Here is a 20,770-nt window from a genome sequence, read left to right as displayed (position 1 = left end):
ATGGTTTGTTCGTTCGTTCGTGGGAGTATGGGTCGTCGTCTCGTCAGCCTTCTACCAGAGGTACGTCGAGCTACCCCCGGAACGCGCAGTCAAGCTACAGCCTGAACGGAAGGGCCGCCTAGCGCAGTTCTGCCCCATCAGACCGCCGCCCGCCGCCGACCGGAAAAACCACCCCTGTGAATCTTTCTGCAATTGGCTGCAAGATACCCCACACTGACATCTGATTCTCCGAAATACGTACCCATCCAGAACTTTTTTTTTGAGTGGGCATCCTCATCAGGGAAAAAAAAAAGTTCACTTACAGAGAGCCCAGGCGGGAACAGGACCATTTCGCTGAGATACCCCTAAGAGGTCACCCGCCGCGTGCCCAAAATGTCGTCCTTCTTCACAATCCCCGGGTCGAACAAGAAACGCAAGAGGACGGCCGCCCCCGAGGCCCCCAAGAAGCGAATTGCAGCCTCCAAGACCGCGAACAGGGCCCCTCCAAAACCAGCAGCGGCCAAGGGCAAGAAGGCCGGCACTACGGGCGCGAAATCAGCAACGACAGCCTCCAAGAAGCGAATTGAGCGCGACGACGACGACGAATCGATCTCGGGCAGCGACTCGGACGATGAGAGCATAGTCAGCGCCGGCTCGGAACAAAACAATGGCTCGGAGGAGGAAGACGAGGACGAGGTCCCCGGAGAGACGGCCGCAGAGCGCCGGTTGAGGCTCGCAGAGCGGTACCTCGAGAACGTCAAGGAGTCAGTCGACCTGGCGGGCTTCGACGCCGCCGATATCGACCGCGATCTGATCAACGAGCGGTTACAAGAGGACGTGGCCGAGTCCAAGGGAAAAGTCTACCGTCAGCTCGTGTCGGAGCTCGCCTTCGACCGCGCGACCTCGTCCTTCTTCCGCAACAACACCGAGTCCTTCACCTCTGTCGCCGTCAACTTCCCCTACGCCTACACCACCACCAAAGACCTCTACGTGCACAAGTGGAGGATACAGGACCTGCCGCAGGACCAGTTCCCGCAGACCACGCGCAAGAAGCCCAAGAAGCCGCCCGCGCCGCCGCGCAAGCGACCCGAGCTGCAGACCTGGCTGAGGGGCAACGTGACCGCCGCCAAGAACAAGTCCTTCCAGCGCCACTTGGAGAAGATCCTCTGCGTCGCCGCGTCGCCGGACGGCAAGTACGTCGTCACGGGCGGCGAGGACCGCAGGCTCATCATCTACGACGCCGAGACGCTCAAGCCCATCCGCGTCTTCACGCACCACCGCGACGCCGTCACCGGCCTCGCCTTCCGCCGCGGCACAAACCAGCTCTACTCGTGCTCAAAGGACCGCACCGTCAAGGTCTGGAGTCTGGACGAGCTCGCCTACATCGAGACGCTCTTCGGCCACCAGGACGAGATCGTCGACATCGACGCCCTCGCTCAGGAGCGCTGCGTCAGTGTTGGTGCGCGTGATCGCACGGCACGCCTGTGGAAGGTCGCAGAGGAGACGCAGCTCGTCTTCCGCGGCGGTGCCGTGGACAAGAAGGCCCGCCCAGACGTGGACCCGCGATCGCTCCCCCACGAGGGCAGCATGGACCGCGTGGCCATGATCGACGACGAACTCTTCGTCACTGGGAGCGACAACGGCTCGATCGCGCTCTGGGGCGTAACCAAGAAGAAGCCCATTTTCATACTCCCCATGGCCCACGGCCTGGAAGAGCCCCTGCGCCCAGACGAGGCCTCGGCGGATCACAACCCCGACTCGAAAGTGGTGCCGCCGCCTCAACCACGGTGGATTACGGCTCTCAAGACAATCCCATACTCAGATGTTATCCTCAGCGGAAGTTGGGATGGTTGTATAAGAGTCTGGCGACTAAGCGAGGACAAGAGGAAGATTGAAGAGGCGGGTATTCTCACATCAGAGGCTGAGCGGACCTCAAAACCGAAATCTAATGGCAAGTCGGCGGATGCCGGCGGTTTGAAGGGAGTAATCAACGATATTGCCATCTTTGAGCGAGGTGACCGCGGCCAGGACGGCGTTTGCGTCGTCGCTGCGGTTGGCAAGGAGCACAGGTTCGGCAGATGGCAGATGAGGAAGGGCAAGGGTAAAAACGGAGGTTACGTGTTTGAAGTACCGAGGGAGGTGAAAAAGCCAGAGGTGAACGGCAACCATAATGATGCATCGAATTCGGAAAGCGAGTAAAAGTATAGAAGCGTTACCTCTTTGGGAGAGAGAGGGATGTCGCTAGGAAGTGCACATAGACGATCATGTACCACAATGTACGATCTACGAGCTGAGCCTCTACTCTCCATCCAGGACAGGAAAATTGCAGCCACTCTTCGGGAACTTCTCTTTTATTTCTCCATCGACCTCCGAAGATGCTATGATGCAAGTCTATGGGTATGGAATATCAAGGCTATGCTATGGGATGTAACTACCTCGACAACGAACGCCTTGCCAATCCTGGAACAAAATCAGATTGAGCTGAACGGTTATTCAGACCGCTCCAATGCCTCTCCATGTTCCTCATGCACCTCATCTTCCACTCCGACTACCATTTCAGTCGGTTCTTCGTCGTAATTCATCATCAAGGGGTATCGTAGGAACTGAGTCCTCTTCCGTGAGATCCACAGTCACATGGCGTGGCTTGCGGTATTTAGAGCCGCCCGGTGTTTGATCGTAGGTCTCATTATCCTCGACGCTGGGCATGGGGACTTCCTCCAGGCTTGGCTGTCTAACCTTCTGGTGTGAAGCAGGCGAGTACTTGGCAGGAGCACGCCGGCCGGGAGGCGTTCTCACGGATGGGGATTTGACAGGCGGCGACCTAGCATGTGACGGCTCAGTAGGTAACATTATCGGCGCCGCAAACTGTGAGCTCGTATGCACTGCGCCTGTCGGCATGGCGCCTGGGCTTGATTTCTTCGAGAGTTCTTGGTCTTCGACTGTGGTTTGCAGTCGTTGAGGTTGAGTAAACCCTTCGAAAACACCATGATCCACTTGGCCTGATTTGGAGGGAGAAGCTTGCAGTTCGCTGAGGAGCTGTTGGGAGGGGGAGTCGCCTGGTTCATGCTGTTCAGATGCCCGCCTCTCTGCACGAATAGGCATTGGCTTAGATGGTGATGAAAGTTGGCTCAGAACCTGCTCAGCCTCCTTGAGACCTTGCTTGAAGCGACTGGATGCTGGCTCCATTTTTTTGACTGACGTTTCTCCAGACGAAGACAGTACCTGAGACAAACTGGCGGCTTGCGATTTGTCGGCACTGGAGGTCATTCTGATTTTGTTGTGTCGAGGGCTTGATCGCACCTGGCATGGCGAAGACGCCGCGCGGTGAGGCGGTCGAGAGCGAACTGGTGTTTTCGGCTGCTCGGGGGGATTTGACTCCAAAGCCTGGACTGCATCGTTACTCTCGCCCCCTGGCACTGAGCCAGTAGCAACTGTGGGCTTATGAGGTCCATCCTCTTCAAGAATAGGAATGCCTCCATCGGTTGCTTTCTTTGCGGGGGAACTACTGTGATCCTTCAAGGTAACAGAAGGGGATCCTTTGATTGTAGACGACGGGTTCTTGGGCACGTCATCAACGCTCGTTGGAGTCCTTGGGGTCGCTGGTGGGCCGCTAGATTCTTTCTCTGGTGATTTGCTCGAGGCAGGCGGCAGGATGTTGGATTTCTTCCTGGCTCTCTTTTCTGCAGCCAGCTTGGCATTGCGTTCGTTCTGTTCCTTTCGCTGCTCGATGATGATGCTGCGAAGCTCGCCCCGCATCTCGAGCGACGAAATATCCCAGCCCAGATCCTCTTTGCGGACTATCCGACTGACAACATCGTCCGGACCCTTCAGGAACTCTCGCAGGTAGCCAAGTAGAAAAGCACCGCAGCTTGCGTGATCAAGTTGTTCCGGGATATTCTTGGCGGTCATGCCAAATTGGGAAGGAGGTTGAATTTCCAGTCCTCTCTTGTCCAGCGCTTCACGAACAAGGTAATCCTTCAGGTTACCGCAAGTTGCCGAATGACCAGTGGCCAAGGAATCAAGAGTAATGACCCTGGCCTCAGAAGGGTCCTTCTTCCGAGGTAGGGCTCCTGAGCTTTTCTTGACAAAAGGGTGTGATTTGGCAGGCATCGTGTTCGGTTCACTTGTTTCCGTCTTCGGCGTGTCCTGTGTTGCGTTCGCATCGTCCAAAGTCATATGCTCCACCTGCTCTCCAACTGTAGAAACCAAGCCTTCTTTTGGTGTTTCCTGGAGTTGTGCACTCTCGACGTCTTCTTCTTTGATCTCATCTGACTTGACCAGTTTCGACGGATGACAGATAATTGCGAGATACCAGTGCGCTTGCTCGTTGATAGGAACGATAATGTAGTCGTAGGAGAAGATGTCGACCTTTGCAGTCCATGTCTTGACGCCATCGTAGTTGATACCTCGTCCTCTCTTCTCCGTCAACTTCGGGTAGAAGTACGTGTTCATGAAATAAATCCTGTCAGCAGCCTGCTTGTTCTCTTGTTCCAACTTGATTTGGAGATAACGAGAGTAGAAGCCGATAAGGTTGTCGTTCATGAATTCGCCCTCTTCAAGTCGAGCGATGTCGTCCTTGTAAATAGTAGTTCTGTATTTGCCAGAAGCAGGGAAAATCAACGGCTTGTGGTCATCCCAAATCTTCTCCCAATCTGGATTTTGTGTTGTCCATGGCACGGGTAACAACGACCTTGGCGATGTTTTCCTGGGTTCAGGGTCTGATGGACGAAGAGGGGTATCTTTCATCTGTCTTGTGGACCGTCGAGGCTCAGCTTGACCGCTCGTCTCCATATCGAGAGCGAAATATGGAGACGAAACCTTTTTGATGGTGTCTTGTCCCGACACTGGAGTCGTAGAGGTCAAGCCGCTCCGAAGTGAGGTTCTGGACCGGTAAGGTGTGTTTTGCTGGGACGAGCTTGGTCTTGCCCTACTCCAAGGGGTTTGTTCAGAACTGTTGGCGCTGTTGGCTTCCTTATTCTCAAGATATTTGATGTCGTCAGGCTGTGTCTCTGTTCTCGGCTTGCGATTGACTGTAATTTCCCATTGCTTTTCCATGACCTTTTGAAGGCGATCACTGAGATCATGTCAGCCTTTGCGATCTCCTTTTACAGACTTTGGATGACTCACCTGTCGTCTTCTTCAACCTTGCATTTGAGAGTGGATGTCTCCGTGAGCGCGGCATTTGCCCAGAGCCCGAAAGTAAGTGCGTTACCAGACTCTGCGAATTCAAGAACAAGAAGGCCTCGCTTGCTGGGTCTTTTGACTGCGGCAATGGGCGGCCCATACGTGGTGTGTTGAATTCCATCACAAAGATTCAGCTTCACCTCAAGCCAATGGTAGTCGTCTCGTCTTGCGCCAGTGGAGTCGACAGCCATGAGAGTGAATTTGTTGTCAACCCGCAGGGACAGCTCTGGTGCGGCGTCAAGGCCGGCATCAAACCACTTATCCAACGAGGCTGCGACGGCTCGCTTCAACCTGAAAACAGGTGAAACGGATTTTCCTCCCTTCTTGGAGAAAGTGACTGGCGATATGTCTGCTCTGGTACCACGACTGCCAGGCGTAGTCGGGGATATCTTTGCGTCGTCGTCTGAAATAGGATCCATGACAATCCGTCGACTCTTTGCTTTCTGTGCCGGCTTGGACTGAGACTTGGCTAGTTCCCCGATTCGTTGTAGATCGCCATCTGAGATGCCCTCAGAAGCACCCCTGGTGTGATTTGGCAGCTGGTAGCCTCTGTATCCAAGAACCTTGCGTGTGATATCGTTTCGCTTCTTGGGCGGCTGTTCCTCATCTCTTCCCAGTTCGTCTTCGCTCAGCACTTCGTACTGCGCTGGTGAGGTCTGTTTGCACATCAACTTTCTATTGCGGGGTCGCTTTTTCGTCGTCGTTGCACCGTTTCTGGTTTTCTTTTCTAACTGGCGAAACTCAGAGGCGCCCATGAGCGGGTCGTATTCTGACCGGTGGCTCGCCGTATCGCCATCTCTGGACTTCTGAGACTCTGTCAGATCTACAACTGAAGAAGCTTTCAGCGATGGCGATCTGTCGCGTGAAGAGGCCGAGGGCAGCGCAACAACGAATTGCGCGCTCGAGTACTCATGATTGGACGGGGATTCGGTTTGGGCCACTGTCTTCTGGCGCTTCGAAGACCTCGTTGGCTCGATATGAGTAGTCAGGGACTGGGCTACCCTCTTGCTGGAACCGCCATGCCCTTTCGAATTGAGGTCGTTTTTCGGTTGAAAGTCGCCAGTCAACAAGCTCCTCATTGAGCGGCTCTGGACCTTAGATATCAGCGAATGTAATCAACCCGCGACCATTTCGGAAGAGATTTACCATCGGGTTTGGAATAGGGACTCCGCTCCTCGGATTCCTGCCAGAGACAAGGTCAGTGGTTTAGTTGGTAGCGTGGCGTCGGGTCGGGGAGTACCCGTATGTAGGAAAAGAATGGCGGCCGGAATCAAGGTATCGTCTTCGCAGCTTCTCGGTCCTATAAGCCCATGATCAGCCGTCGACCCATAGGTGTCTGGCGCAAACACTTACGAAGCTTGATTTGCAGACGTAGGCGACTGTGTCGCAGATTGTATGGCGATACCTTCCGTGAGGGCCTTCTCGCCACTCTTCTCGGTCCCGTTTGCTGTCCCTACCTCCTGCGCGGGCGTTTCTCGACCTATCTCCTCTCTGGGTCTGGATGTCGTCAGTCTCGTGTCGCGAGCCTCTTCAAGGGCTTTGGATCGGGTGATCGAGCGAGGGGAGGCGTACTTCTGAGCCGTTGCATCGCATGAGAGCGGACAGACTCGGGGAGGAGAGGTTGTGTCGTCGGCAGGCGGTGTCGTTCTGTGCTCCTGCTTCATTCACGAAAGTCGGTTAGTAGTGGGGTCCCGGTCTTCAAAGGTAGTTGGGTTGGTTTGCCCTCCATCTGCGGGTGCTTGTCGAAATTTTGGGGTTCCAGCGCGCTGTACAACCATTGTGGCAGGGGAGGGGGGTCCGCTGACGCGCGCTGGCCACAGCGGATTGGTAGCCTCGCCCGCGACAGCTTCGGTGGGCTCCACTCCATTAAAAACCCAGCGCGCTGGAGCGCGACATCCGTGTAGAGGCACTCCCTCACTTCCCCGTCAATTGGTGCAGTAAGCTAGCCGCTTGGTAACCGACATACGGGTAGACGCTCGATGCAAAGATGACACTCACTGAAAAAGTTGGCCAACATACCTCTTGTGTATGGTCTTCCTCATCTGCTGGGACGGAGTCGCTGATGACTTCCATATTGGGCATGATGCTGTGCGGGTTGTGTGGTGGACTCAGGTAGATGTGAACTTGCTGCTACTGAAGATGTTTGGGTAGAGTCAACAAGGCTCATAGGCAGGAAGACGCGGGGAGATGGCAAGAAGAGATATGAAGCAAGCGGGAGTTGCTTCTTCTCACGAAGCGAGCCACCGGCCTCTCCTTCTGCGGCTCTTTACAGACATGAGCATGGAAGGTCTCGAAAGGGTCAAAAGAGGGGAAAGAGGAAAGACGCCAAAAGGCCCTTGACAGATGCTGTATGGGCAAGGGAGCATGCAGACGGATCTACCTGCTCAATGCTGCCTCCCTTTCACCTCTTGATCCTTTCCCAAATTGATATCAGGAAGGCGCAATTATTATTACAGAGGGTGTCGGTGAGAAGGGCATATTCTCACCCGAATCCAACGACTTACCTCTAAACCTCCAAAAGCAACTTACAACAGGCCATCCTCGTGGTATCAGATTGCCGTACAAGGATGATCCACTGCTAAAACCGGACCCTCAGTCCGCACCACCGGTTCGGCTCCTTCCTTTGGGCAAGGTTTTGGGCGTGGAGGGTACCTCGGTACCCTGGAGGGAGGTAGGTCCCCTAACAGCTCACCTTAGCTGCTACCTCAGCGGCCAATCAGACTGCTAAAGCCACCTGGACCTTTCTAACTCACGGTTCCATCGCAAGGCTGAAGCTTGTCCCCAAAACGTGGCCTCCCATCGGAGAAAGCTACGATTTGAATCCTATAAGGACTTACCACCACCGTCTGTCCCGGCATCCATGCAACCAAGTTGACAATATCCAAACCTCTTGTCGATCGCCGCGCCGTCAACCGGCCAAGATCCCTCGCAAAAATGTACAACACCCTCACCCGCGCCCAGAACGCCTTCGGCTTCTTCACCACCGTCGCCTTCGTCGTCGCGGCCTTCATCGCCGCCACGGACTTCGCCGCCCCGCGCGCGCCCACCGTCCGCGAGCTCAAGACCACAAACATCCAGGTCGTCAAGGGCCGCCCGCACTACTACTCCCCCAAGAAGGAAGAATATGCCATCGTACGTCTCTGTTCTACGCGCACCATCAGCGCTCCCGGCCGTGTGCTGACACGTGAATGCCACAGATCAAGTTCTCTCTCGACGCCGACCTTTCGGATCTCTTCACGTGGAACACGAAGCAGGTCTTCGTTTACGTGACCGCCGAATGGCCCGATAACTCTAAGAAAGCCATCCCCGGCGTCAACGCGACCAACGAGGCCGTCATCTGGGACCAGATCATCACCGCCCCGAGCTCCGACCACCTCGCCAACATTGGCCCGGCTGCCATGCGCAAGTTGAAGAAGAGTGCCGAGGGCAAGAGCATCGACCCCAATCGGTAAGTACACATCATGCGACAACGGCTCAGTTGCCAACAAGACAGCTAACAACTGTGCAGAGGCAAGCTTAAGCTTAAAAACCAGAAGCCCAAGTACCAGATCACCCACCCTTCGGGCAAGGTCGCCGAAACCGACAAGGTCGTGTTGAAGTTGCACTACAATGTTCAACCGTGGGTGGGCATTTTGACATGGAACCAGAACCGGGATCTTGGCTACTGGAAGGCCCTGAAGGGTGGTGTCAGCAAAGCCTTCAAGTTTCCTGCTCTGAAAGTCAAGGAGAAGAAGCCATGAAGATACTAAAGAGTGTTTAATCTATGCACTGTAAATCAAAGATTGGGTCTGAAATCACACGTCTCGTATCATTTTCGGTGTCATTTGCAGGCAAATCGTGATACGTTGTTCTTCTCATGTAAGGTGCTAGTTGTACAACGGTGTCTACGCTAACCGGTGACGTCTTCATGCTCTTGAGACATCAAAACCCCCCGATATATCGCGTTCCCTCGTCTCTACACATTCGTGTCGTAACTCTATTCCTAGGCCTTCTTTTTGGTACCCGACGCCATCTATCAGAAACCATGCCGCTTCATCAGATCGGTATTCGCTATCCCAAAAAAGAGAACACAACCAACATAGACATATTAAGCCTGCTGTGTTCCAGCCGCTCCATTTCCGCCACGGCCGCGGGGTGCACCACGGCCTCGTCCACCGCGTCCACGTCCACGTCCTCTGCCTCTAGCGTCAAGGTTGGCGGGAGGCGGCACGTTCGCGTACATTCCCTGCTGCGGGGTCTCATGAAGCGTCGAGTGCCCAGGATGTTGGACAGGTCCGCCACGGCCTCGACCACGACCCCTACCGTTCTGGAAGCCATGTCCGTTGACCTCGTGTCCCTCCACAGTGCCGTTTGCCGGGCGGTAGACAAGGTTACTGTGAAGCAAGTTGGGGGCGCTTCCACGACCACGACCGCGACCAGAGTGGCCCTGGCTGCCGTTAACAGCACCGCGCCAACCACCTCTGAGCGGACCCGGAGCCGCAGCATCCTTATACTGCGGAACACCCGTAACCTGAGTCGTAACAGAACTGGCGGCAGGCACAGGCCGTCTCTGCATTCCAGCCTTGGAACCGGACACAACTTGCTTGTACGTAGTGTTAAGCACCGAAGAAGAGTAGACAGTCATGCCGCGGAAAGGCGGGCATCTGTCACCCAAAGTGGTGCCACTCATGAAAGTGAGATCCCAAACCACATCCAGCAAAACGTTGTTTGCCGTACGGCTGAGTCCCACAACCGTTCCACGGCTTCCAAGCGGAACCTTGCCGGAAGAGGACAGGAAGCTAACACGATCGCCTAGAGCAAACTTCTGGTTGCTGAGGAAGAGCTCAGAATCGCTGGGTTTCATGATGGCCGAACGTGGGACGCCCTTCATGTTCTTGACCTCCACGTCATGGGATTGAAGGAAGACCTGAGCACCCGCCTCGGCAAGGCGCATAACCACAACAGAGTCTAGCTGCTCGGCCTCCAGCGGAACTCTCTCGAACTTGCTGGTCTGGGCCGCCTTCAACCATGCGCCAATCTCCTTCACGCGCTGGGCGGCGACCTTCGGGTCCTTCCACAAGTCGGTGTCGTTGACATCACTGGATTGAGGGTTTTGCTGAATGGCGGCGAAGAAGTCGGGGAAGGCGGCAATGTATCTTGCCAAAAGTTCGATTGCTGCGTTGCTGAATTCCCAACCCGACTCCGATTTCTGAGAGTAACCAAGAACCTTCTGCTTCTTGGCATCGAACTTCAAGTTGAGGCCCAGGTTGACTCTCAGCCCACCAACGGTATTGATCTGATAAGATGACAAAATCTTGCTTAGAATTAGGGGGTGTAGGTTGAGCATCTTAGCAACAGCATAAGACGGGGTGTATCGGTTCTGGCGCTTCATGTCCTGGATTATTGGCTTCGCGAATTCGGGTTCCTTGTTTTTCAGCACGGAAACTCTAACGTTGGCCTTGTTGTTGGCGTGGCCTGTCACCTCCAGGGCACGGCCGTAGTTGTATTCTCCGAGGAAGAATGCCTGAGTGCCGACGGGGTATTCCTCTTCAATCGGGAGAGCAGCTTTTTCAATGAAACGCTCGTCTTCGTTGACCACGTCGTCGACGATCGTCTGGGAAGCATAAACGCTCCTCATGCTAGGGTTCAACGCGTACTCCTTGATGAGGGCACCTTCATCCGTCTTGATCAAGCCCTTGAGCATATGGACATGAACGAGAGACTCTACTGTGCCAATGGTGAAACCGAGACGCTTGGAGTGCCAGTTCTCGATGTAGGCGGCCTCCTTTGCGAAGAAGTCGATGTCCTTGGGGGTGTGATGCTTTTGAATCACTGAGCCAGTCTGTTCGTCGAGCTCGTAGTCGAAAAGCTCGTCAGAAACCTTGACAATCTTCGCTTCTTGGAGAAAAGGGTACCCAACGAAGCATCGCTTGCCAAGTTTCTCTTTGGCGGCCTCCACCCTTGTTCTCATCTCTGATTCGGTGAGAGTGATGATCATGCTGGGGTTCTTGCTATCCGCTTGGAAAACGTTGACACCGTAGTGCTCGACAAGTGTTGCCGTGTACGGCAACGTGTGCAGTGTTGGGAACCCGGCGAGTGCCTCGATGTTTACCTTGGCGCCTTCAACAAGACCCTTGCGGTAGCTCAAGCCCTCAGTGTTGGGGAGCTCGAAGATGTTCTCCACGCAGTGACAAGGACTGATGTCAGGGAAGACACCCGGCAGAGAAGATGGGTAGGTGTAGGCAAGGGTTGGATCGTAGGTGAACTTCAGAGAGACACCGAAGCCATTCCTCCCCTTCTGATCGGCGGAAAGCAATTCGTTCTTGGGTCCCATCGCACTCAGGAGACGTTTCTCGTCGATGAAGGGGATCTTGACAACTGCCTCCCACTCCATCTTTTTTCCGTTCATGTCTAGCTCGAAATCTCTGGGGTAGAAGTCGATGATGGGAGATTGCGGGTTTGTCATTAGGTCCCAGTAAACTTCGGGAACAATGGACTTGCTTCGATCGGGCAGCACACCCATGAGCTGCTCATATGGTCGGAAAGGTTGGCCCAAGGGGAACTTCAAGTTAGCGCCGAGGCCCTTCACAACGTCTGCAGTATCTGTTAGCATGACTCCCGTAGATGGCAAATTTTCCACACACCAGATGTCAATGGAGAGTAGTGGTACTGGTAAAACCAGGGCCATGAGGCAATTCCTCGGTAGTAGTAATACAAGACCCATTGGAGACCTTGAACATAGTTCTCGCAAAGCTTCCTCAGTTCGTCGTCGTAGGACTCGGGTGCCCACTCGGGAAACTTCTCCAGATAGTACTTGGTCTTCCAGGCCAGGTACTTCTGATCGTACAGTTCTTTGTAGTGACGCTGAGCGTCCTCGGCTGTGATGTCAACGACGAGGGCCTTGTCGTAATTTCGCATGACACGGTACAATGCGAGAGTTCCCTCCTCTTCTTCGTCATTAGCGCTCTCGGCCGCACCCGCGGGGAAAGACAGAAGAAGATGCCGGTGGCCGTCGTCATCCTCCTTCGTGCTCCACTCGATGTGCAGAGTGTCGGCGACATCCTGGACAAACTTGCGGTCCGCGGCATTGAGGCCAGTGCCAAGGTCGAGCGGCTCAGGTGAAGGCTTGTTCACGTAGGGGCGAATCTTTTGCTTCCACAAATCTCTCTGGGAAGACGTCAGAACGAGTCCCTTGCCCTTGGGCTTCCTGCTGTCAGCGCCATTGGGTTCGGCATTTCTCTTAGATTGGAACCACTTTTCGTCGCCGACGTCCTGCTCGAACGAGTTCGTTTCATCCTTTGACAGCTCGTCCAACAGAGTTTTGAGGCGCCCGAGGTTGATGACGCCGCCTTCGTTGATGTAGCCATCGCCCCGAGGAAGAACTTCCTTGTAGATGCGGAACATGGCAGCGAGAGCACCCTCATTGATATGTAAGCGCGGAAGATTCGGAAGGAAATCGTTTCCGACAAAGAAGGCCATGAGGATGAAGTCGTCGATGATTTGCTCGAAATCGTAGGGAAAGCTCAGACGACCAGGCTCTTTGAGGTCTTGAAATTCCAATTCAAGATACTCGCGAACCATGCACAGATGCATCAAGTAGAAGTTCTGATGCTCCAGCTCCTTGGCCTTCTTCGAGTTCTGACGGCCAAAGGTAACCTCTTCTCGAAGAAGACAGAAGTGAGGGTCGTGGCTGAGAAGACCCAACATGATCAGATCAGCATCCAGACCGTACAAGCAGTGGCGGATGTTGGCGTCATAGTCGGGCTGCGCCTTGGCGTTCCTGATGTACTCCATGATTTTGTGCTCTCCTTCACCGGGCACTTCATGGCCGGACAAGACGACCTCACAGCCCTGCCAGTCGGCGTCCTCGGAAACCTTCTTGTTGACGAAGTACTTGAGCTGCTGGGTAAGTTTCGCCATGAACTCCGTACCGGGAGTAATGCAGTTGCTGTCGAAGGGGGGCTCCTTGGGCATCTCGACGCCCTCGCTGATCGCCTTGTCACGGGCTTTCTCGGCATCGAGCGCGGTTCGGAAACGACGGGCACGCTGCTGGTTCATCTTGGCTCTCGGTGCAACTCCATCAATGGCCATGTAGAACAGCTGCTTCGGCTTGATTTTCCCAAACAAATGTTCGATGTAGTTGAAGATGCGAATGAACATCTCCTCTTCGCTGAGTCGGTAGGTTGCATCGTCGCCGTCCTTGTGTGTGCAGTTATGGATGATTCCGTTCATATCCAGCTACAAACTTGGTCAGCTATTCGTATATGAGAAGGGTGGGCGGAGGGTAGGCGAACGTAGAGACAGTCGAACTCAGGGATGCGATTCTCGGCGATGAGCTGCGAGATGGCTGGATAACGCTCGGAGAGCCATCTGAAGAACTTGGGAACACTGTAGACGAGAAGGTTAGCGAGCTGGCCTTCGCCGCTTTTGCAGGACTGGAGGATTTCGCGAACCCCATGATGTGGCAATGGTGAGTGCGCGGAAGCTACGCGCAACTGAACAATGATGGAAAAGGGTGTTTTTAGTGATGTTGTTGATTGGAAGAGACAGTTCTGTTGCCTCTGTCCGTTTTGGCGCTGAAAGTGATTCGGGTTTTCTCTCCAGACACGAGGGAGATCCTGACGCAGGAGTCCAGGTGAATCAGTCGCAAGCTAGTTGCGACTTGAGGCAAGAAAAGAAAAAATGAACAAGTGAAAGAATATTAAACACTTAGCTACTCAAGAGCCAACGTGTTTGCGATTCTGCCAGGTGAACAGGGAACTCGGCTGTCGAGCTGTGTGAGGGCGAAAGGATGGGAAAGTTGGGTTGCGGTGATGCGCAGGTGAAGCTGGACAGATGGACCTGACCAGGTTGATATGGGCGCAATCGATACGATGGATTGGATGATGCAGGAACTTCCGCGCCCAGCTTTCGGGCGGTGGCGGGGCCTATGGAGGTGGGATACCTAACACTGTAGCACTCACTAGTGGCCACAGCGGTTCACTCATCAGTCATCACTGTTTCTGGTTGTTTTCTGGTGTGACTCTGCGACCTGCGCCACAATCAGGGACCCCGCCAGTTGTGGCAGCATCCAGGAGGTTCACACTTCCAGGTTTGCCGACTGGGGCTGATGATGTCTCCAGTTCCACCTTTTGGACCCGACCTCTCCTTGTCCCCGGCCCGCGCTAACTCCTGGATGTCTGCGCCTGTGCTGCAGCACTAAAATTCAATCTACGCGCTGCGCGTCTCCCCCAATCCTCCACCTCGCGTCAACATCCTCCACCTCCATTTGCGCCAGCGAAGAACTTTCCGACATCGCGTTGCGCATATCATCACAGCAGCTCACAGTCGAAAGATACGATACCCGAAGACTCTGCCGCTCATTTAGTCCATCAATCGATACTACGCACATAATGGCGCCTGCTCAGGTTGTTGACGACGTGGACGGTAAGCTTCGCAAACGAGCTCAAAGAACTCCCGGACTAACCCCTTCGCCAGTCGACATGGTCCAGGATGAGGATGATGATCAGGAGCAGCGCCTCATCAATGAGGGTGAGCAGCAAACTCTAATATTCTTGATGTCGTATACTGATTTGGCAACCAGAGTACAAGACCTGGAAGAAGAACAGTCCCTTTCTCTACGACATGATCCTCAGGTACGACTGACCAAAACCCTTCCGGTTGCGACTCCGATTGACACGCCATGCAGCACGGCTCTCGAGTGGCCTACCCTGACTACACAATGGTTTCCCGATGTCAAGGAGCCCGAAGACAAGAACTACCGAATCCACAGACTGCTCCTCGGCACTCACACGTCCGAGGGCATGCCAAACCACGTCCAGATCGCAGAGGTCAAGATCCCCAAATCCGCGTCCCCGAACCCCGCCGACTACAACGAGGAGACTGGTGAAATTGGGGGGCATGCGAAGTCATCGAATGGCGGACCCTCCTCCGTGGAGTTCAACATCGTCCAAAAGATTGATCACCCTGGCGAGGTCAACAAGGCTCGATACCAGCCTCAGAATCCCGATCTCATTGCGACTCTGTGTGTCGACGGAAAAGTCCTCGTATTTGATCGCACAAAGCATAGCCTACAGCCCACAGGCAAGGTCAACGCCCAGGTTGAACTCATTGGTCACAAGCAGGAAGGATTTGGCCTGAGCTGGAACCCCCACGTCGAGGGCTGCCTGGCCTCAGGCAGTGAAGATACTACTGTCTGCCTCTGGTAAGCAAAATTGTTCATCACTGGTGTGTATAACTCAAATCGCTGACGAATCTTTCCTCAGGGACATCAAAACCGTACAGAGTGGCAGCAACACGTTGAAGCCCGCCCGGAGATACACCCACCACACGCAAATTGTCAACGACGTTCAATACCACCCGATTGCCAAGAGCTTCATCGGAACTGTCTCAGACGACTTGACGATGCAAATTATCGACGTGCGCCAGGCTGATACCGATCGCGCCGCTGTGGTCGCCAAGCGTGGCCACCTGGACGCAATCAACGCCCTTGCCTTCAACCCCACGTCAGAAGTTCTCGTTGCGACGGCATCGGCGGACAAGACATTGGGTATTTGGGATCTGCGTAATGTCAAGGAGAAGGTTCACACACTTGAGGGTCACAATGATGCCGTTACCTCCCTTTCGTGGCATCCTCAGGAAGCCGGCATTCTCGGCTCCGGTAGCTACGACAGGCGCGTCATTTTCTGGGACCTGTCCCGCGTCGGAGAGGAGCAGATGCCTGATGACCAGGAGGATGGACCCCCGGAGCTGTATGTCTCTCTATTATTCACGCAAACTTCAGTAGCTAACGTGATTGTTCACAGGCTCTTCATGCACGGTGGCCACACCAACCACCTCGCAGACTTTAGCTGGAACCCTAATGAACCCTGGCTCGTTTGCAGTGCCGCTGAGGACAACTTACTCCAAATCTGGAAGGTAGCCGACTCCATTGTCGGCAAGGACGACGGCGACTTGCCCTTGGACGAGATCGACCGGTAGAGAAGGTCCCTTCCGCATCCGGGAGAATTCGCGTATGGCGAGGACGTTGTCGACTTGTCCTTGAATGAAATCGACTGGTAAACAAAATCCGGTTTCGAGAGTTCATGTACTTTAGCGTAATAGCTTCTTTTTGGCCGATACCAACAAGGAGAGGGGTCAAAACGGTGGTGATTCAGGGTTTTTTAAACTGGCGTCTATGGAAATACATTTCAGATTCCCAAACATCTGGCTTTTCAGTCTTCCAACGTCTTGTTGTGCCAGAATGAATGCGGGCGTCTTTTTGGAGCGTCTCTCTACTACTTCTGAGTAACCAACCCCGTTCCTGACTTCATGTATCAAACCAAATCACAACTGAGGCAATTTTTCGCCAGAGTTTCAGATGTTTCATCAGAGCAAAAGCAGGCAATTCAAGAACCGAGTAATCATAAAACTGATAATTCACGCTTGAGCGACTTGGAAGCTGCAAATGCCAAATACGCAGTCAATGTATGCATCTACAACACCACAAACACGCACGTTTCACGAATTGCTTTTCTCGTCAGAAACATCCTCCGAGAGGAAAAGTGCACTCAACGGGAAAGGGGGGGTTCCAAATAGAGAGCTTGCCTGAGTGATTCGCATTTCAAAAAGTTGGATAAGATTATTTCAGAGGGAGAGAGAGAGAAGAAAGAAGAAAAACAGACCAAAAGAAGCCAGCCGGCCTGCCCTGGATGGAAGAGGCCCCTTAGTTCACTCCCCGACTCCCACAACGCTGCCGCCCATTCCAAGCCGTATATAAACCACACATGTCGAAGTAGGGGATGCCACGCCTGTAAAACGGGGACTGGGGGGAAGAGACGCGAACGAGGACCAGAATGCTTTTTTATGTGTTTGGGAGGGAGGGAAACAACAGACAAGAAGGCCAGATGAATATCGAAAACGTAGCAATCAGCAACAGCAATGACACAAGATGAGAGAGAGAGAGGAGGGAGAGATGGAAAAACGACAATAATTGAAAATCAACACGACAACTTCTTGAAGGCCAGCCAGGTATACCCGTAACACTCCCTTCGCTATGCACTCCCCTGAGGACCGCCCAAAATCCGACCCGAGCCGCAACCGCAACGTCCAAACCAAGGAGGCCGTAATCAACAATCCGTAAGCCAACCCTTTTTAAACTGACGCTTGTCAGCGAGAAGCAATTCCAACAGCGGTGTCCGTCCGTCCGGTAGTGTAACACTCTTTTTGTCTTTCCAGCCCTGCAAACTTTTTACCCGCATCCCTTGGTATACCGACAACCAACCCCCGTCCAAGTTATCTTCCAAAACCTATGCCCACCCCTCCGTAAAAGCAGGCGAAATTCCAGAAGGTAATTGCCAAAGGTCAAATGTTCTATGTTCGTCTTGTTTCCGAAGCGTGCTTCGCAGAAATAAGTCACATGCTGAAACGACCAATAAAGCTAGCTCGTGTAGCAGCCAAGGTTTTATTGAGATTTTCAAAAAGGAAATCCAGTTTCGTTGTTTAGGCAGGAGACTTGCTCGGCGGCGCGGCTCCTCCGTTCTGGCGGGCGTCTCCGCCGCTGACGGAAAGACCTCCGATGCCGCTGGAGAGGAACGCGAAAGGATCGTTCTCGTTTTGCGAGTAGAAGTTGTTGGACGGGCCAGCAGACGCAGGGCCGTTAGAGGCCGACTGGAACGCAGCCTCAGCAGCTCGGCTGTCAAAGGGGCCAACAGAGTGGGAGCCGGGGGCCGGTCCGAAGTGAGTGTTGAGGGAAGGGTACGGGGCAGCACCTCCACCGATGCCCGAGGGAAGAGCATATGTGCTGGGAGGGCCGCCGAAGTGCTGACCTCCGTAGCCGCCGCCAGAGGCGAAACCACCGCCAGCCGAAGCGAAGGGGCCGGGGCCAGGAGTGCCGCTCATGGAGCCCTGGCTCATGCTGTAGTTGGAAGGGGGGTCCATGGGGGATGGGTAACCACCGGAGTCTGCGACAACAGCGGCACCAGCACGGCTGGCACCGCAGCGCAGACAGCAAACGTTCTTAGCAAAGTTGTGGTATCCGCAAACCTCATTGCCGCACTTCCAATCACCGGCGCGGAAGGGGACGACACCGCTGCCGCCCATACGGCCACCGCCGTGGCCCATGTGTCCATGGTGGTGCTGAGGGGGAGGCATCATAGCCGGGGGTCCGTAACCGTATCCATAACCCATGTCGCCAGTAGGACCGGCGCTGACAGCAGGGAAGGAGCAGCGGAAGCAGGCGGTGCGTCGCTGGAAGTTGGAGAAGCCACACGAAGGGCAAGTCCAGTCGCCGGGACGGGGGCGGTTCTTGCTGGGCGGGAATGGCGTCAGAATCTCGGCGGCGCGGTCCAGGACACGGCTGGAAGACGGGGACACTTCGATCGCCTTCTCGTTAAGAGCGCGACCGTTCATGCACAGACTCTCAGCGGCCTAGTAGACATTAGCATTGGTCCCGGTAGCTTGAATCTGGTGGACACCTCTGCGCCAGAAAACTCAATTGGCGATATTGTGACGCCAAAAGGTGTGTGAAGGCGCAAATGTGACAGATGGGTTACTCACCTCCTCGTGGGAAGAGAAGACAGCAAAACCGCTACCCGTCGGCTTGTGCTGCTCGGGAGTTCGGAGGGTCCAAAACGCAATGGGACGACCACCAAACTGGGTAAACCAGCTCTCGAGCTCAGACTGAGTGGTATCGTGAGGCAATCCAGACATGTGGAGAACCTTGCTGCGCTCAGACAAGAAAGCACGCACATCGGCGCGCGCATCCATGGGCCGAGTCAGAACATCAGGGTGCTCGTGGGAAGGCTGCGACTTGCGAATGAGACCTCTCAGGACGCGGGCCAGAGTTACGGCCTCTTCCATAGCGCGGCGAGGGGAGGCAGGAGCCAGCGCCTGAAGGTGGAAGGGCAGGTTGTGCTTGATTGGAGCACTGGACTGGACCGGCTCCACCTCCAAGGCGGCACAGATATTGGACAGCATCGAGGGCCCAAAGGGCAGCGATTCGGGGTGGTGTTGCTGCCACCGCTGGTACTCAGTTCGCAGATCGAAAGTTCGAGAGTGCTGGAGGTATGGAGGCAGAACAACGGCCTTGTCTCGGGCTTCTCGGGGCAACTGGACGCGAAGATCCCAGGCGTCGAGGGTGACGAAGACGAAGTCAAGGTTCTGAGACGTCAAGTGCTCGTTCGCAAACGTGTCGAATCGGTTGATGGCATCTCGGAAGGTTCCCGCATTGCGCACATGTTCCCAAGTAAGGGTCGTCAAGCTCGCTAAGTTCCACGATGTCAGCTAGGAAAATTTCCACGTTTCGACAACGGGGCTGAAAGTAGGTTTTGAATGGCGTGACGAGGAGAGGGCAAGGTCTCAAGCCTTGTGCAACTACTTACTGCACAACGGTGTGATCGGGGTGTTGATGGGTTTGACGAGAACGCTCTCACGAGTGATCTGGAGGGGAGCTTGGTCAGTTTGACTGAAACGGATGGATGGCGGTGGAGGATTAGGCCCCCCCTAGCTCGTGCCGAGATGCTCACCTCTTCGAGAGACTTCGCGTCAAGAAGGATCCATCCAAGCTCGATGACCTCGGCAGAATCCTTGGTGACGTAAACGCCGTGCTCATCGCAAGTGGTTGCGACGTGGATCACAACATAGCGGTCGATGTTGAGCTGGTTGCCAGCGGGAGGACCAGACATTTTGGGCAGATGGCGAGGCGAGGATCGCGAATTGCAATAGCCGCACAATAATAATATTGGGTCGGGTGATGTCTGGTGGAAGACTCGTCGATGGCTCCAACAGCTATTTACCGAAGGCAGAGGGTTGCTGCAGCGTTACGACTCGAACAAACGACGGATGCTCGGGGAGGGGACGGAAGCGGTTCCCGGCAAGCTTGCTTCAGGAGAGGTTCCGAGCAAGGCAAGCTGCTGCAGCGAAGAACCGAAGCAATATGTGCAGCTGGGAAAAACGAGGACGAAATTGACCAGCCCTCGTGTCTTCGTGCCTTTTTTCCTCGCAGCTCGGGGAGAGGTGGGAGGATCGGTAAGGGGGGAAGAGGGAGGAAAGAGGGAAAGGTGATGGCAGGTAGAAAACGACCGGGAAGTCGACACAGGAGATGGAAGAAAATTGGTGTTGGCGTGGGTAGGTGGACTGGGAATCTACTCCGTAACGGTTAAGGTCCTTCAATACTGTACGGGTACCGCTCCTTTGGTCCAGAATACCGGGCAGCAAAAGCGCCAGCACCGGCCAATTGAGCTAAAGTACCTGCCTACCAACCCATCCCGTCTACTTGGCTGCCGAATGCCACACGCGCCGGAACTGCTCTGCTTCACACAAGAACCAGGGGACTTGCTAATGGTTTGGTCAGTGCATCGAGCAGGGCTTCCCTCTGTCCAAAGGAACTCAAAGACGTCAGCTAACATGAGGCACTGTACATTGGTTATTGAAGCGACAAGTGGGCGACGAGGTAACACAGTAAGGCAACGTGGAAGCAGGTACGTGACATGAGGCTGGCCACAGCTGGGCAAGTATACCACCAAGTGAGTGTGGATTAGGGACCGGGAAGCTGAATAATTGTCCGCCTCTTTTGATCTGTCCCGGTCTCCCGTCTATGAGAGTCTGATGCCTGAAGCTGGACGTGAACAAGGGAACTCAGTTGGGCGTC

The 20,770-nt window shown here is 54.6% G+C and overlaps 6 protein-coding genes across 6 annotated transcripts; 3 read left to right on the top strand and 3 right to left on the bottom strand.

Moving 5' to 3' along the window:
* Positions 1 to 372: 372 nt before the first annotated feature.
* CkaCkLH20_01192 (uncharacterized protein) lies at positions 373 to 2,178 on the top strand (the record flags this gene model as incomplete). The annotated part of the gene is made up of 1 exon (XM_038883911.1): positions 373 to 2,178. One exon carries the CDS (start codon positions 373 to 375, stop codon positions 2,176 to 2,178), a length of 1,806 nt encoding a protein of 601 aa, XP_038750503.1.
* Positions 2,179 to 2,535: 357 nt separating this feature from the next.
* On the bottom strand, positions 2,536 to 6,827 carry CkaCkLH20_01191 (ulp1 protease family protein; the record flags this gene model as incomplete). The annotated part of the gene is made up of 6 exons (XM_038883910.1): positions 2,536 to 4,631; positions 4,932 to 5,053; positions 5,107 to 6,251; positions 6,310 to 6,346; positions 6,404 to 6,463; positions 6,517 to 6,827. 6 exons carry the CDS (start codon positions 6,825 to 6,827, stop codon positions 2,536 to 2,538), a joined length of 3,771 nt encoding a protein of 1,256 aa, XP_038750502.1.
* Positions 6,828 to 8,097: 1,270 nt separating this feature from the next.
* CkaCkLH20_01190 (signal peptidase subunit family protein) lies at positions 8,098 to 8,903 on the top strand (the record flags this gene model as incomplete). Its single annotated transcript, XM_038883909.1, has 3 exons — positions 8,098 to 8,295; positions 8,361 to 8,611; positions 8,672 to 8,903. 3 exons carry the CDS (start codon positions 8,098 to 8,100, stop codon positions 8,901 to 8,903), a joined length of 681 nt encoding a protein of 226 aa, XP_038750501.1.
* A 347-nt stretch (positions 8,904 to 9,250) lies between these two features.
* Positions 9,251 to 13,610, bottom strand: CkaCkLH20_01189 (exonuclease kem1; the record flags this gene model as incomplete). Its single annotated transcript, XM_038883908.1, has 3 exons — positions 9,251 to 11,736; positions 11,787 to 13,380; positions 13,437 to 13,610. 3 exons carry the CDS (start codon positions 13,608 to 13,610, stop codon positions 9,251 to 9,253), a joined length of 4,254 nt encoding a protein of 1,417 aa, XP_038750500.1.
* Positions 13,611 to 14,534: 924 nt separating this feature from the next.
* Positions 14,535 to 16,122, top strand: CkaCkLH20_01188 (WD domain-containing protein; the record flags this gene model as incomplete). The annotated part of the gene is made up of 6 exons (XM_038883907.1): positions 14,535 to 14,568; positions 14,620 to 14,673; positions 14,726 to 14,777; positions 14,831 to 15,346; positions 15,408 to 15,893; positions 15,948 to 16,122. The coding sequence occupies 6 exons, from the start codon at positions 14,535 to 14,537 to the stop codon at positions 16,120 to 16,122; spliced, it is 1,317 nt and encodes a 438-aa protein (XP_038750499.1).
* Positions 16,123 to 17,622: 1,500 nt separating this feature from the next.
* CkaCkLH20_01187 (uncharacterized protein) lies at positions 17,623 to 19,805 on the bottom strand (the record flags this gene model as incomplete). Its single annotated transcript, XM_038883906.1, has 4 exons — positions 17,623 to 18,549; positions 18,679 to 19,385; positions 19,503 to 19,560; positions 19,647 to 19,805. The coding sequence occupies 4 exons, from the start codon at positions 19,803 to 19,805 to the stop codon at positions 17,623 to 17,625; spliced, it is 1,851 nt and encodes a 616-aa protein (XP_038750498.1).
* Between the last annotated feature and the right edge of the window lie 965 nt (positions 19,806 to 20,770).

Source organism: Colletotrichum karsti, assembly GCF_011947395.1.
Source record: "Colletotrichum karsti strain CkLH20 chromosome Unknown Scaffold3, whole genome shotgun sequence".
Taxonomy (NCBI): Eukaryota; Fungi; Ascomycota; class Sordariomycetes; order Glomerellales; family Glomerellaceae; genus Colletotrichum; species Colletotrichum karsti.
The sequence above is the reverse complement of the archived record's forward strand: the minus strand, read 5'-3'. Positions and strand labels throughout refer to the sequence as shown.